Here is a 14,725-nt window from a genome sequence, read left to right on the forward strand (position 1 = left end):
TGTTACTACACACATTACATCACACACACACACACACACACACACACACACACACACTGATAACCAGTGGGCCTTCCCACAATCCTCCTTGGTAGGACCCTCCACCCCCAACACACACACACACACACACACACACACACACACACCAGCGGACAGAGGGGATGCTGACACACACACGTTCATAGCCTACACGCGCGCGCACACGCGCATCCTCTGAGTCAATGGGCGGATGTGGAGGCATCATGGCGACAGCAGCTCCCACTACACACACACGCACACACGCGCGCGCACACACACACCCTACCTGCCGTCGCCAGGCCGTCCGGGCCCGCTTCTCCTCCTCCATCCACCGAATTCATCCTCCCTCCTCCTCGCGCTGCTCCTCCGCCTGGCGCCTCCCTCCTCCTCCTCCTCGCGCTCTCTCCTCCGTTATGTACCGTCGCTCGCTCCGCTCCTCGCGCCTCCTCCCTGCCTACCCGTCCATCCCTGCGGCTTTACATCAGATCACCGGGCACCGTTGGACGGACGGATGTGTTCCCCTCCTCCTCCCGGTACCGATCAGTCCGTCACTGCTGCATCCTCCTCGGCTGAGCCTCGACAGTCCTGCTCCTCCTCTCCTCCTCCTCCTCCTCCTCCTCCGCTGCTGCTGCTGCTGCTGTTCTTACGTTACCGTGATCCCGCGCGGCATCGCATCACATCACGTCACCGTTACTGCCGCCGCCGCCGCTCTCGTTACCGTTACCGTGAAGTTCCCAGCAGCCCCGGTGGCTCTCTGTGCTGCTGCCGGTCCAGGCAGCGGACGGTCGGTCGCTCGGTGTGTTTCAGCACGCAGGCGCACCGGAGAGAGGGAGAGGGGCGCTGTGCACGAGGGCTGCAGCAGCTGCTGCACCGACACACACACACACACACACACACACACACACACACACACCGCCTCTTTCTGTTACGATTAACGGTGCCGTCGGTACCGGAACTGTGAACACAGGTCCAGGTCACATTAACACAGGTCCAGGTCACATTAACACAGGTCCAGGTGATATTAACACAGGTCCAGGTGATATTAACACAGGTCCAGGTCACATTAACACAGGTCCAGGTGATATTAACACAGGTCCAGGTGACATTAACACAGGTCCAGGTGATATTAACACAGGTCCAGGTGATATTAACACAGGTCCAGGTGACATTAACACAGGTCCAGGTGATATTAACACAGGTCCAGGTGATATTAACACAGGTCCAGGTGATATTAACACAGGTCCAGGTCACATTAACACAGGTCAGGTCACATTAACACAGGTCCAGGTAACATTACCACAGGTCAAGGTGATATTATCACAGGACGAGGTCACATTAACACAGGTCCAGGTGATATTAACACAGGTCCAGGTGACATTAACACAGGTCCAGGTGATATTAACACAGGTCCAGGTCACATTAACACAGGTCCAGGTCACATTAACACAGGTCCAGGTGATATTAACACAGGTCCAGGTCACATTAACACAGGTCCAGGTGATATTAACACAGGTCCAGGTCACATTAACACAGGTCCAGGTCACATTAACACAGGTCCAGGTGATATTAACACAGGTCCAGGTGACATTAACACAGGTCCAGGTGACATTAACACAGGTCCAGGTGACATTAACACAGGTCCAGGTGATATTAACACAGGTCCAGGTGACATTAACACAGGTCCAGGTCACATTAACACAGGTCCAGGTGATATTAACACAGGTCCAGGTCACATTAACACAGGTCCAGGTGATATTAACACAGGTCCAGGTCACATTAACACAGGTCCAGGTCACATTAACACAGGTCCAGGTCACATTAACACAGGTCCAGGTGATATTAACACAGGTCCAGGTCACATTAACACAGGTCCAGGTGATATTAACACAGGTCCAGGTGATATTAACACAGGTCCAGGTCACATTAACACAGGTCCAGGTCACATTAACACAGGTCCAGGTGATATTAACACAGGTCCAGGTGATATTAACACAGGTCCAGGTCACATTAACACAGGTCCAGGTGATATTAACATTCTATTTCTTTGTTTTCATTTATTATTTTTCAGTTCATTTTATTATATACTGTATATATTTTACATTTTATTTTACTTCATTTTATTTTATTCATTTTTTCTATTTTTCATTGGTGTCAGTCTGTTTCGTTTCATTTTATTTCAAGTTTACTTTATTTAATTTCAGTGTCTTTTGTATGTATTTTATTATGTTTTATTTTTTAATTTAGTGTTTATTTTTATTGATTTTGTGTATTTTATTTCGTGTTATATATTTTTTCTTTCATTTTATATTCATCTATATATGTTTACACGTAAATTCATATTATATATAATAAACAATAATAACAATGCCAATGATAATAAATTCTTAAAAGTAAACTAATCACAATAAGTAAAAGAAGAAAACAGCACCCAAATAAAAATGTATGAAGTCAGCAAATGCCAAAAATAACTACACATATGTAGAAAGTAAATGAAGGAAGCGCTGCGTAGATCTTCAAGTAAAACCAGTAAAACAGGTGCTCTTTGGTGAGGGTGCAAAGCAGCTTCAGAAAATGTATCATGCTGAGTCCTTGCACATACCAAAAAAGGAAGCAGTCAGAGTTAAATGCAGGACAAAAATTTGAAAAACCAAAGCAGCTCTGTTTTAGAAAAAGTTCAAAAGCCTTTATTGTGGCATGGCTGGTACAAAGTTAAAAACAGCGTTTCAGCTCCTCAAATGAGCCTTCCTCAGGGTTGAGGTCCAAACAGTCTGAACACAAGTATATAATACATAGTGACAATGTGACATCAGTTAGTGATTAGAACATGGAGAACACCTGTGTCTTGCAGGTCTCTTTGCACTTACCAAGCAGCGAGCATGAGGACATCTCCAGCACCTCCACCACCCACTCCTCTGATTCTGTAGACCAGCACACAGCAGGCCTCAGAAAACAAGGAAGACAAGGAGGGCCCAGAGGATGAAACCTCAGGCGCCCACACACTCAGCAAGTGAATTTAAAACAAAGGTGGACTTGTTTAGGTTCTACAGAAACCTCCATTTAAAGGTTTGGTCTCGCCAAAATTCCCACAGTACTACGTCCAGAGCCTCACCTGACTCAGAGCAGTCCACAGCCACCAGCCCCTCAGACCCAAATCTACTTTTTGCCCATCAGCAACAATCACGAGGAGTGAACATCAAGCTTTACAATGGCTTCAGGACCAGGATGACCAGTTGGTGATAAAGATGGCTGACAAGGGAGGTGCCACAGTTGTCTGGGGTACGGACCAACATATTAAAGAGGCTCTACGCCAACTGAACAACCCGGTCTACTACCTGCCTTTAACCTCCAACCTCTTGGTCACTATGAGACAGGAAGTGAAAGAGCTGGTGGGCAATGCTAAGAAGGAAATGGATAACAGAAAAGGAACATAATTTTCTAATAGCACAAAGTCCTTGGTCTGGAGGCACTTAAACACTACCTTCAGCAACGACCTGAACACAGCATGCCCCCTAGTGGCTTCATTGTCTCACTGACTGAATGGACACTCAAAAGTAATGTACTCCTCTTTCAGGAGAAGCTCTTCAGACAGCAAAAGGGGACTGCCTGCCATGGGAGGAGTCGCTTACGCCCCAAGCTATGCTGGACTCTTTTTTGGCTTATGGGAAGGGAGACACATTTACAGTGAAGCCAGTCCCTTTCTGGACAAGATAATATGGTACGGCAGATACACTGATGATTTATTCATGACCTTCAGCGGCACTGAACAAGAGCTTCTGGACTTTGATAAGTATATTAACTCAACCAATGACAATCTCAAGTTCAGCATAGATTATAGTAAATCACAATTACACTTTCTGGACTTGAAGATTTCCAAAGATCTCAATGTTCTGTGTTCACACATCAATTTTTAGAAAAACACTGATTGCAACACAATCTTGAGGGCTGATAGCTTCCGTCCCTTCAGCCTCATTGCTAACATCCCCTTTGGACAACTCCAGAGGTTGGCGAATTTACGACCAAGAGGATGATTTTGATCTACAAGCCAGTGACATGCTACAAAGATTTAAATATAGAGGTTACAGTACTGCTGTCCTCAGCCGCGCACATGGCAAAGCTAAATCCACTGAAAGGAGAACCCTTTTCCAGAAGGTTCAGCTTCCTCTCCATACTAATAACTTTCTTACAGTCCGTTACAGTAAACGGTGTTCTCTTACAGCCCAGTCACCAAAAGAAAATGTTGGCATTGTATGCGTTTCTGCAAACCACTAACATGCTACATTTGCACACTTCATATGAATCATAACGTGTTTCTCAAGTGACGTAGTGTATGAGCTGACTTTGCCTTTAAGGCGCCAAACATAGTTGCTTTTTAGCGACCCATCTCTGTTCTTCCTGCCAGGATGGTGGCATGAAACGTGGAAGTTTTTCTACAGAGACTTCACTGCTTTTCCAGCAGGGATTATGCCCCTTGAAACCGGGTGTTTTAAACCCAAACGTAATCTTTTCCTCATCATAAACAAGTGCTTTTTGTGTCTAACCCTAACAACACTTTCACGGCAGCACTGTTGGAACATAAAGTTTCAATGTATCTGCTACCTAATAAAACGCAAATGTAACCTAACTTTCATCTGCACAAATTAACAATGCCACATTTTTTTTCTGGCAGTTGGGTTGTCTCTTACAATAATGGCAGCTCAGGATACACTTCCACTACAAAAAAGTCTTCATTCAGACCTGGAAAGGTGGTCGCTCTCAGAGTAACTATCCAGAAGGTTTCTCGCTGGAGAAGATGTTTAAGTCTGTCCCCTCCTCCGACAGACTTGTTGATGACCTCACTGAGTTACAGTTTGTGTGTCCAGCAGCTTTGAAATGATTGGCCATGGGATAGTTTGGTTTGTTAGTAAGTATAGGTGATTTATGTTCAGCCAGTCTATCCTTAAGCCTATGTTTCGTTCGTCCAATATAAAATTTTCATGCAATGATGGCAGCTGCCACACCTGAAGTTGCCGACTGGACGTTGCAGCCAGGGGGAAACTGAGGGGGTGGAAGGTAAGAAGGAAATGGATAACAGAAAAGGAACATAATTTTCTAATAGCACAAAGTCCTTGGTCTGGAGGCACTTAAACACTACCTTCAGCAACGACCTGAACACAGCATGCCCCCTAGTGGCTTCATTGTCTCACTGACTGAATGGACACTCAAAAGTAATGTACTCCTCTTTCAGGAGAAGCTCTTCAGACAGCAAAAGGGGACTGCCTGCCATGGGAGGAGTCGCTTACGCCCCAAGCTATGCTGGACTCTTTTTTGGCTTATGGGAAGGGAGACACATTTACAGTGAAGCCAGTCCCTTTCTGGACAAGATAATATGGTACGGCAGATACACTGATGATTTATTCATGACCTTCAGCGGCACTGAACAAGAGCTTCTGGACTTTGATAAGTATATTAACTCAACCAATGACAATCTCAAGTTCAGCATAGATTATAGTAAATCACAATTACACTTTCTGGACTTGAAGATTTCCAAAGATCTCAATGTTCTGTGTTCACACATCAATTTTTAGAAAAACACTGATTGCAACACAATCTTGAGGGCTGATAGCTTCCGTCCCTTCAGCCTCATTGCTAACATCCCCTTTGGACAACTCCAGAGGTTGAGGCGAATTTACGACCAAGAGGATGATTTTGATCTACAAGCCAGTGACATGCTACAAAGATTTAAATATAGAGGTTACAGTACTGCTGTCCTCAGCCGCGCACATGGCAAAGCTAAATCCACTGAAAGGAGAACCCTTTTCCAGAAGGTTCAGCTTCCTCTCCATACTAATAACTTTCTTACAGTCCGTTACAGTAAACGGTGTTCTCTTACAGCCCAGTCACCAAAAGAAAATGTTGGCATTGTACGTTTCTGCAAACCACTAACATGCTACATTTGCACACTTCATATGAATCATAACGTGTTTCTCAAGTGACGTAGTGTATGAGCTGACTTTGCCTTTAAGGCGCCAAACATAGTTGCTTTTTAGCGACCCATCTCTGTTCTTCCTGCCAGGATGGTGGCATGAAACGTGGAAGTTTTTCTACAGAGACTTCACTGCTTTTCCAGCAGGGATTATGCCCCTTGAAACCGGGTGTTTTAAACCCAAACGTAATCTTTTCCTCATCATAAACAAGTGCTTTTTGTGTCTAACCCTAACAACACTTTCACGGCAGCACTGTTGGAACATAAAGTTTCAATGTATCTGCTACCTAATAAAACGCAAATGTAACCTAACTTTCATCTGCACAAATTAACAATGCCACATTTTTTTTCTGGCAGTTGGGTTGTCTCTTACAATAATGGCAGCTCAGGATACACTTCCACTACAAAAAAGTCTTCATTCAGACCTGGAAAGGTGGTCACTCTCAGAGTAACTATCCAGAAGGTTTCTCGCTGGAGAAGATGTTTAAGTCTGTCCCCTCCTCTGACAGACTTGTTGATGACCTCACTGAGTTACAGTTTGTGTGTCCAGCAGCTTTGAAATGATTGGCCATGGGATAGTTTGGTTTGTTAGTAAGTATAGGTGATTTATGTTCAGCCAGTCTATCCTTAAGCCTATGTTTCGTTCGTCCAATATAAAATTTTCATGCAATGATGGCAGCTGCCACACCTGAAGTTGCCGACTGGACGTTGCAGCCAGGGGGAAACTGAGGGGGTGGAAGGTGGATGGCTCCAAACCAACTTGTCCCGGAGTGTGGGGGCCAAGCTGGAGGATCAGGAAAGACAGCTGTCAAGACAGGCTCACTATGCAAAATGGACCAGTTCTTTTTAAAGATGTTTTTGATCTTGTGAGACACAGTGCTGTATTCAGTGCTGAGACATATCTTTGCTGTAGGGGCTGGACGAGCACATTGACTTCTCTCTGTTCCTATGAGTTCATGGCAGATGGTTCTGTACTCTGCCCAGTTAGTCTGGATCCATCTGGTGTTTCATTTATTGTGAGGTTGATTTTATAAACTACATTGTTCTTCATAGGGCTTCTGTAAAGTTCCTCTTTTATGCTCTTTGTGGTCTTTTTGTTACCTGAGTATCCTCCCTCTGTAAACTCTGAGTATTCTCTTCCTTTGGTCCACAGTTGACACCGCCCTTGGAGGGCTCTGTTCCCTCCTAGGACTCTGTCTGGACATCGCCTCCAGACACTGCTTCCAGTTAATTCCTAAGTTTTTCTCCATTTTTCTCTATTTTCAGTGTTACTATTACTTTTTACTTTATTGCGTTGGTCCCTGTTTTTAACTTTGGACCAGCCATGCCACAATAAAGGCTTTTTAACTTTTTTCTAAAAGTTTTTGTCTGCTTCCTTTTTTGGTATGTGCAAGGATTCAACTTGATACACTTTTTTAATATTATTTAATTCAAGTGTCATAAGTACACTACTGACTGTATGAAAATGGAAAAGAAAATTAAAGTAATGTGTCATTAAATCATACTAATGAGCAAAGATAATAAATCATTTAGAAAGTTTAGTTTAAAATAGAAAATAACGTAGACAGAGATATTTTAATAACAGCCTCTTGAATTCAAAGTGAATGAAAGTGAAGGTCCACAGCGCCATCCAGAGGCCAGATCAACGCACAGCAGCCTGGACAACACCACAGAGCTTTATGACTCTGAATAAGACTGTTTGCACTTTTATTATATTAATATTTAATTTGATTATGATAGGACACTGCAGGTTTCAGCTGCTCCACCGGAAATCATCTGTTTGTTACCTGAGCATTTCCTCTCATTTACAGTCCGTGTTTAATCATCTGCATCACATGTAGGCTGCATGTTTCAGTTTATTGATTTCTTTAATGCAGTTTTCAGTGTTAATAAATCAGATTTTGTGTCATTGTTTATTTATTTGTTTATTTATGCGCTTTTTAAAACAGATAAATAAATTTATTGACTTCCGGTGATCCTTTGGTGCAGGGGGATGCGCCGCCGCAGCATGATGACGTCACGTCACCGTAGAAACAGAAGAGCGTCCGCTTTCTCCTAGCTAGCTAACAGCTAACTGTGCTAACCAGCCGGAGCGCGTTGTCTGCGCGACTTCGCGGCGTTTTCTGAAAACGTTTCTTAAACCGTGAACGAGTCGACGTGGCTGCGGTCGTTAAACCGCCTCTTTTTATTTCCGCCAGCTAACACTTAGCAGTTAGCTAGCTAACACGCTTAAACAAGGCTAACCGGCGGTAGCGCTAACAGGTGCTATCTTAGCTGTGACCTCATCAGAGTCTGAGAACATCGGCAGGTGAGCCGCACACACACACACACACACACACACACACACACACACACACACACACACGGGCTGTGGAGTGAGCCACACGGAGGGGACACTTGTGGGAAGCTGTGGCTTAAATCGTGCTTTTTCTGAATGGAGTCTGGTGTGAGTGATGTCAGAAGAGTTCCCCCTGCTCAGTGATGCACAGAGGCGGAAGTAGATTCTTTCATTGAGTACAGGGAACAAATAGGACACCGTTGCTTGAATCATGTAGTTTCTGCATGGAGTCTGGTGTGAGTGATGTCAGAAGAGTTTCTCCTCTCCTGATAACCTGTCTGTGTTCACAGTGAGGATGAAGCCGATGAAGGAGGAGGAGGAGGAGGAGGCTGTGGTGGCAGAGCTGAGGAGGCAGCTGGAGGATGAAGAGCAGAGCCCGGAGCAGAAGGTCATCCTGCTGAACCACGGCTTAAACAGTGGGTGTCTGCATGTCAGGGCTGAGTGACGGCCATCTTGTTTCCAACCACAAACATGATGAGTTACGCTTGTGTCTGTCCGTCTGTCCGTCAGAGGCTCTGAACTCAGCGGCGCTGCAGACAGACAGCTGTGTGTTGACTCGTGTGAAGTCTCAGTTGTATCTGAGCAGCGTCCTGAGTCACTGTGTCCTCCTCCTCACTCTGGGGCCCAGAGGGCTGCGGGGCAACTGGGGCGCCGCCGCCACGCTCGCCCAGCTCACCAGGTACCACGGTGGTCATTGACTGCAGACTCAGCTGGACTAAACATTTTCCTCTGATTGCAAACACAAGTTTTCAAAAATATAATTAATTTAAAATTATTTAACTTGATTTTAATTTATTTGTACTGTCTTTAGTTTCATTACAGAACTGTGAAATTATTATTATTTTAATATTCAAATGTTTTGACAGTGTTTGACATACTTTTAAGTATTTTGATATTTTTTGAAAAATGTCCCACTATTTTAAATTAGTTATAATTTTACAAAGGTTTACATTTTTTTTGTCTTTAAATGTATTATATTTTAATGTAACATGTCCTTTTTAGTCTTTATGTTGTATTTTAATTAATTTTAAATAATTTTAAACATTTTACGTTTTTGAAAATGTCACAATTCATTAAAAAAATTAACAATATTTTAACAAATATTGCAGTTTTTTTACGTTCAGTAAACATTTTAATTGATGAACATTTGAAACATATAGTTTTGTATCTAAAATTTATAGAAATTCATTTTTCATTTTCAAAAATATTTAAAATAATAACGAGCATTCTTTTAACATTCGGCAAAACTGACAAAAACGTTCTTGAAAACCGTCAATGTCTTTTTTTACATTTTCTTATGATGAGAAAATAAAATAAAAGTAAAAATATTTTGACAGTCCTTTTTGTTATTTTTAGTATATTGATTTATCTAAAATATAAAGAATATTTAAAAATGTTTTTACATTTTAAATCAGTAATTTTTTTGACAGATTTACATGTTTTATTTTTATTTTCTGGATTTAGAACCTTTTACATTTCTTTAAATTTATTATATTTTACTGTAACAGGTCCTTTTTAGTCTTTTATGTTGTATTTTAAATCATTTTAAATATTTTACATTTTTGAAAATGTCATGATTCATTAAAAAAAGTAATTTTTTATTTTTATCAGAATTTAAATGAACATTATTCTGAACATTTTCAGTGCTTTAAATCTATTACATTTTAAATTGAAGTATTTGTAGAAAATAAATATTTTAAAAATATTTTTGAGTGTTTTAAGTTTTTAAATTGTATTTTAAGATATTTTGAATGATTTTTAAGATATTACACTTCTGACAATGTGTTTTTATGTTTTAAATAATTCATTAAAATAGTTAACATTTTAAAAAATATTACATTTAAATTTAGTAAAAAATTTTGAATTAGTCCTAATTTTGCCATTAAAAACACGTTTTAAGTTAATTTAGTCACTAAAACATTTTAAACGATTGAAAGCATTTTTATATTTGGATATTTTAAATTGTTCTATTTATTGTTGCAGTTTAATGAACTGTATTTGAAATGATTCATGTTTTTGGATATTTTACATTTTGAAAGATTTTTCATAAACAAACAAACAAACAAACACTTGTCTCTGGGTCGACTTTGCACAGTGGACTGAAGGTGTTCATGTGCGCTCTGTTTACCTGTCCGTGTGTCCAGTTCCTGTTGTGTGGGGGCGGAGCCTGCTGATCAGTCGCAGGCCTATCACAGGCTGTTCCTGCCATCTGTCGTGGACGGCCTCCTGTCATTGGCCAGTCAGCTGATGAGGCGGGCAGAGGTGAGACGCCGTGTCTTCAAAACCACAACGTATCAGTGCAGTGTTGAAGGTCTGGAGTTAACCTGTCTGTCTGTCTGTCTGTCTGTGTGTGTGTGTGTGTGTGTGTGTGTGTGTGTGTGTGTTCTTCAGTGCCTGTCTCTCCTCAGGAAGGTGATGGATTCAGTGTGTTGGCTGCTCCGAGCTCACACTCAGCTCACAGCTCAGGGTCAGTCTGCGTCTGTTGATTCAAACTGGGTGAATTTCCATGTGTGTGCTGACACTGCAGAGTGTGTATCTACAGCCTGATATCTCCGTCCCACACACACAAACACTGTCCACCTGTCTGTCCACCTGTCTGTCCACCTGTCTGTCCAGTTCTCAGCTCCCTGAACTACGAGCAGATCCAGATGTGCGATGACGTCAGCGTGTCTCTGCTCTGTGTCCAGATGTGGATCCAAACCTGCACAGCCAGCAGGTAACACACACACACACACACACACACACACACACACACACACAGACACACACAGACCGATAATAATGGGAACAAAATCTGAAATATTTGTCTGATTTAAATCTGTTGTTTAGTTTTATTTTATTTATCTGTTTTTGTTTGTTTGTTTTAATTATCTGTACTGTTCCTCTCTCTCTCTGTCTCTCTCTCTGTCTCTCTCTCTCTCTCTCTCTCTCTCTCTCTCTCTCTCTCTGTCTCTGCAGGGACTTCCTGTCCGGGCTGAGCGACCACTCCGTCCTGTTGCTCCTTAACGAGGCCGTTGGCCAATTAGCAGTCAGCGCTGACCCCTCGGTGGGCGGGGCCTCTGTCAGACTGATCCTCCTCATGGCCAGTCAGCAGGAGGCGCGGCTGCAGCCCCTCCTCCTCAGCTTCAGAGGTCAGAGGTCACATTAATGACATCAGTAACCTCTGGGTCACATGTAGCGAGGGTCAAAGGTCACGCTGTCTCTGCAGGTCTGGACAGCCTATTGGACAAAGACTGGAGGGGGCGGGGCTTTGACCAGGACGTGGATCAGCTGATTGCACTCATCCAGTCTGACTCGAGGAGTCGGCCCCAGGTCTGTCCGTCCGTCTGTCTATCTCAGGATGTAAAGCACCTGGTTTACCTGCCAACCTCTGACCCCTCCCCTCTGTGTGCAGGTGTGTGCTGACCATGTGCGGGCAGCGTGTGTGATCCAGGCGGCGTGGAGGTCGTATCAGACCAGACGCAGAGTGAAGAGCCTGAACAGAGCCGTCAGTAGGCTGCAGAGGAGATACAGGTAGCTGTCTGTCTGTCTATCTGTCATGTCTTTATGTGGTGACATTTAACAGCGCACTGTGTGTGTGTGTGTGTGTGTGTGTGTCAGGGCGCGGAGGAGGCAGCAGCAGCAGCAGAAGGAGGCGCAGCGATGGGAGGAGGAGCTGAAGTATCAGGTGAGAATAGCAAAGTAATACCTGTGTGTGCGTTGGTACGACTGGTATATGAGGACATTTCACTGGTATTTGCACGCACCTTATGAGGACACCAGTGACATGTGAGGACAGTGCCCGTGTCCTTACATGTAACAAACTCCCCCCCGCTTTTTCTGGGTATGTCCCCTTAAATGTTTGTGTTATCTGTGTGTGTGTGTGTGTGTGTGTGTGTGTGTGTCTGTGTCTGTGTGTCTATGTGTGTGTGTGTGTTAGGTGTGTGTGAGACGTCAGCAGGCGAGACGGGAGTTCCACCAGAAACAGAGACGACTGCTGCAGCTCCTTCCTCCTGGTACACACACACACACACACACACACACACACTCTGAGGTGTTTCATAAGTCTTGTAAACGTGTGGAAAAGTTTTGTGTGCTCGCATTCAAATCTGTGAATTTGTTAAAAAATATTTGAAGAAATGAATTTTAGAATCTTAAAGTATTAGCTGTTTATAAAACATCCATTTACAATATACAAAAAAGCCTGACAAGTATACTACTCATACTCATGCATACTCGCGGCCAGCACAGAGTCGCCGCGTTTAAACTGTCTCTGTCTTGTACACACAACTGTCTGTTTTGTTTTTGTCATGTATTTCACACTCCAAACTGACCACACACACACACACACACACACACACACACACCATCTATATGTGAAGCACATTTTCTTTTCTGTGCATTGGAGGCTCTATCTCCGCAACGGATTGGTCGATTTGAGTGATTGACACCTCGTTGGATTCGTTAGAGCCAATAGAATGACACTATACCACTAAACTACCACTATACTAAAACGAGATTGACAGCACTGTAAGCCAATCAGAGTCAGCAGAGTGCCGTTGTAGGGGAGGTGCCGGTTTTTACCCCAGAACCTAAAGCCCATCACGTTCGCCCGGATTCATTTGAACAGAAAATTACAGAGAAATATTACAAATATATTTTGACGAAAAGATTTCTGTTGTTGTTGTTCTTTGTTCTCTAGCTCTCTGATGGTTTGATTTAGCGTTTGATCTCAGCATCCTGATTGGCTTTTCACAGGAAGGTGTCAAATGAAAGTCAAAACTACTTGTACTTGCAGATTTGATTTATACCTGAAGGTTGATCAGTAACTGTGGGACACACACAGCTTCAGTTCTGTTTTTATTCCATAGGTTTACATCACCTGACTCTCTGTGTGTGTGTGTGTGTGTGTGTGTGTGTGTGTGTGTGTGTGTGTGTGCGCAGACCAGGTGCAGTGTTACCTGCAGGAGTGTGAGCGCCGGGCGGCCGTGCTGATCCAGAGCTCCTGGAGAGGCTTCAGAGAGAGACGGCGCTACAACAACGACACACAGAGAGACACACACAGACGGCAGCAGGCCGCCAGGACGCTGCAGAGAGCGGTACACACACACACACACACACACACACACACACACACACACAGTCACCTGGTCTGCAGGTGACTGATGTCATCTGTCTGTTCCAGGTGCGTCACTTTCTACAGAAACGGCAAGCAGCAAAGGCCCCGCCCACCATGTCTTTCTGGATTGGTCAGAGCGGTTTGACAGACAGCCGGAGGGCAGAGCTAAAGAGACAGGTGGAGGAACACGTCTGTCTACGTCCTGTAAGATGCCTTAATGTTTACTACCACAACATGACAACACACACCGGCTGTGTGTCTGACACATTACCCATGATGCTCTGTGTGTGTGCGTAGTCGTCCCGTGTGTCCCGTCAGGAGTGTGAGCGCCTCCACGAGGAGGTGCAGCTGCTGCTGCTGTCGGAGCTGCAGAGAGGAGAGTGTCGGGGGAGGGAGGAGCAGAGGGTGGAGGCTCTGCTGGCTCACACACACACACAGCTGGAGCTGCTCCGAGGTCTCACACACACACACACACACACACACACACACACAGGAAGTTGTCTTCGTAACAGCGAACACTTCATTTTCTTCTTCATTAAACACAAACGTCTCCAGCTTCAATAAACTGTCTCTGTCTTTTACAGATGCCCCACCCCTCTCGGTCGTCACGCCGACAGACGCCGACTCCTTCCTGAGCCCCTCGGGTCCCATCGCCGCCCGTGCCCGTGACGCCCACAATGCGGCGCTGCAGGCCAGCAGGCTGCCCTGGTGGAGGACGCTGGGGGAGACGGCTGGCGCCGTGGACACATTCAGCCCCTCCCACCTGCAGGAGCTGGAGGCGGAGCTAGGGGGACTGTTTGTGGGCGGGGTCAGTGAGGTGGACGGACTGAACTTTTAACCTTTAAGTACTGATCTGTGCTGAGTGTCAGGTCGACCACGTGAGTCTAAATAAAGTCAAACTCTGATCTGTCACCTGGTCGCCGTACGCTCCTTTATATTTACACTCATTCATGATGGTGATGGTGATGATGATGATGATGGTGATGATGGTGATGGTGGTGATGATGGTGATGATGATGATGTTGGAGCTTCAGCAGGTTTATACCTACACAGAGGAAACGCCTCCTCTCTGTTCCAAACCAGTAAACAACAACATGTAAACAGCTGTTGGAGCTGTGATGACCTCACAGCAGGTTCCTGTGTAATGAGCGACATCACACAGCAGAGGGAGCGCTTGTTTTCCTCCTCTGTGCAGCCCTCATGGACCGACCCTGTGTGAGTCGCTGCGTCCTGTGCTGTGACACCCTCAGTGTGTATCAGGACTCTTTGTCTCCAGGTAGAAAACACCTCCATGGTCTGTCACTTCCTG

At 44.4% G+C, this 14,725-nt stretch overlaps 2 protein-coding genes across 3 annotated transcripts in view; one reads left to right on the forward strand and one right to left on the reverse strand.

The window, feature by feature from the left end:
* Window positions 1–925, reverse strand: part of LOC125884799 (kalirin-like) — a 43,198-nt gene extending 42,273 nt beyond the window's left edge. For both annotated transcript variants that reach the window (XM_049570000.1, XM_049569999.1), the window contains exon 1: window positions 305–925. In XM_049570000.1, the coding sequence (XP_049425957.1) occupies window positions 305–359 (55 nt within the window). In that variant the 5' untranslated portion in view covers window positions 360–925. The remainder of the gene's footprint in view (window positions 1–304) is intronic.
* Window positions 1–14,725, forward strand: part of LOC125884822 (IQ calmodulin-binding motif-containing protein 1-like) — a 47,920-nt gene extending 33,195 nt beyond the window's left edge. Inside the window, exons 2-15 of the mRNA XM_049570064.1 lie at window positions 8,609–8,734; window positions 8,829–8,997; window positions 10,463–10,580; window positions 10,710–10,785; window positions 10,935–11,034; window positions 11,277–11,449; window positions 11,527–11,630; window positions 11,713–11,831; window positions 11,919–11,985; window positions 12,238–12,313; window positions 13,242–13,396; window positions 13,483–13,620; window positions 13,714–13,870; window positions 14,001–14,725. Of these exons, the coding sequence (XP_049426021.1) occupies window positions 8,614–8,734; window positions 8,829–8,997; window positions 10,463–10,580; window positions 10,710–10,785; window positions 10,935–11,034; window positions 11,277–11,449; window positions 11,527–11,630; window positions 11,713–11,831; window positions 11,919–11,985; window positions 12,238–12,313; window positions 13,242–13,396; window positions 13,483–13,620; window positions 13,714–13,870; window positions 14,001–14,254 (1,827 nt within the window). The 5' untranslated portion in view covers window positions 8,609–8,613 and the 3' untranslated portion in view covers window positions 14,255–14,725. The remainder of the gene's footprint in view (window positions 1–8,608; window positions 8,735–8,828; window positions 8,998–10,462; window positions 10,581–10,709; window positions 10,786–10,934; window positions 11,035–11,276; window positions 11,450–11,526; window positions 11,631–11,712; window positions 11,832–11,918; window positions 11,986–12,237; window positions 12,314–13,241; window positions 13,397–13,482; window positions 13,621–13,713; window positions 13,871–14,000) is intronic.

The sequence above is a fragment of the Epinephelus fuscoguttatus genome, linkage group LG24 (genome assembly GCF_011397635.1).
Source record: "Epinephelus fuscoguttatus linkage group LG24, E.fuscoguttatus.final_Chr_v1".
In the NCBI taxonomy this organism is placed as follows: domain Eukaryota; kingdom Metazoa; phylum Chordata; class Actinopteri; order Perciformes; family Serranidae; genus Epinephelus; species Epinephelus fuscoguttatus.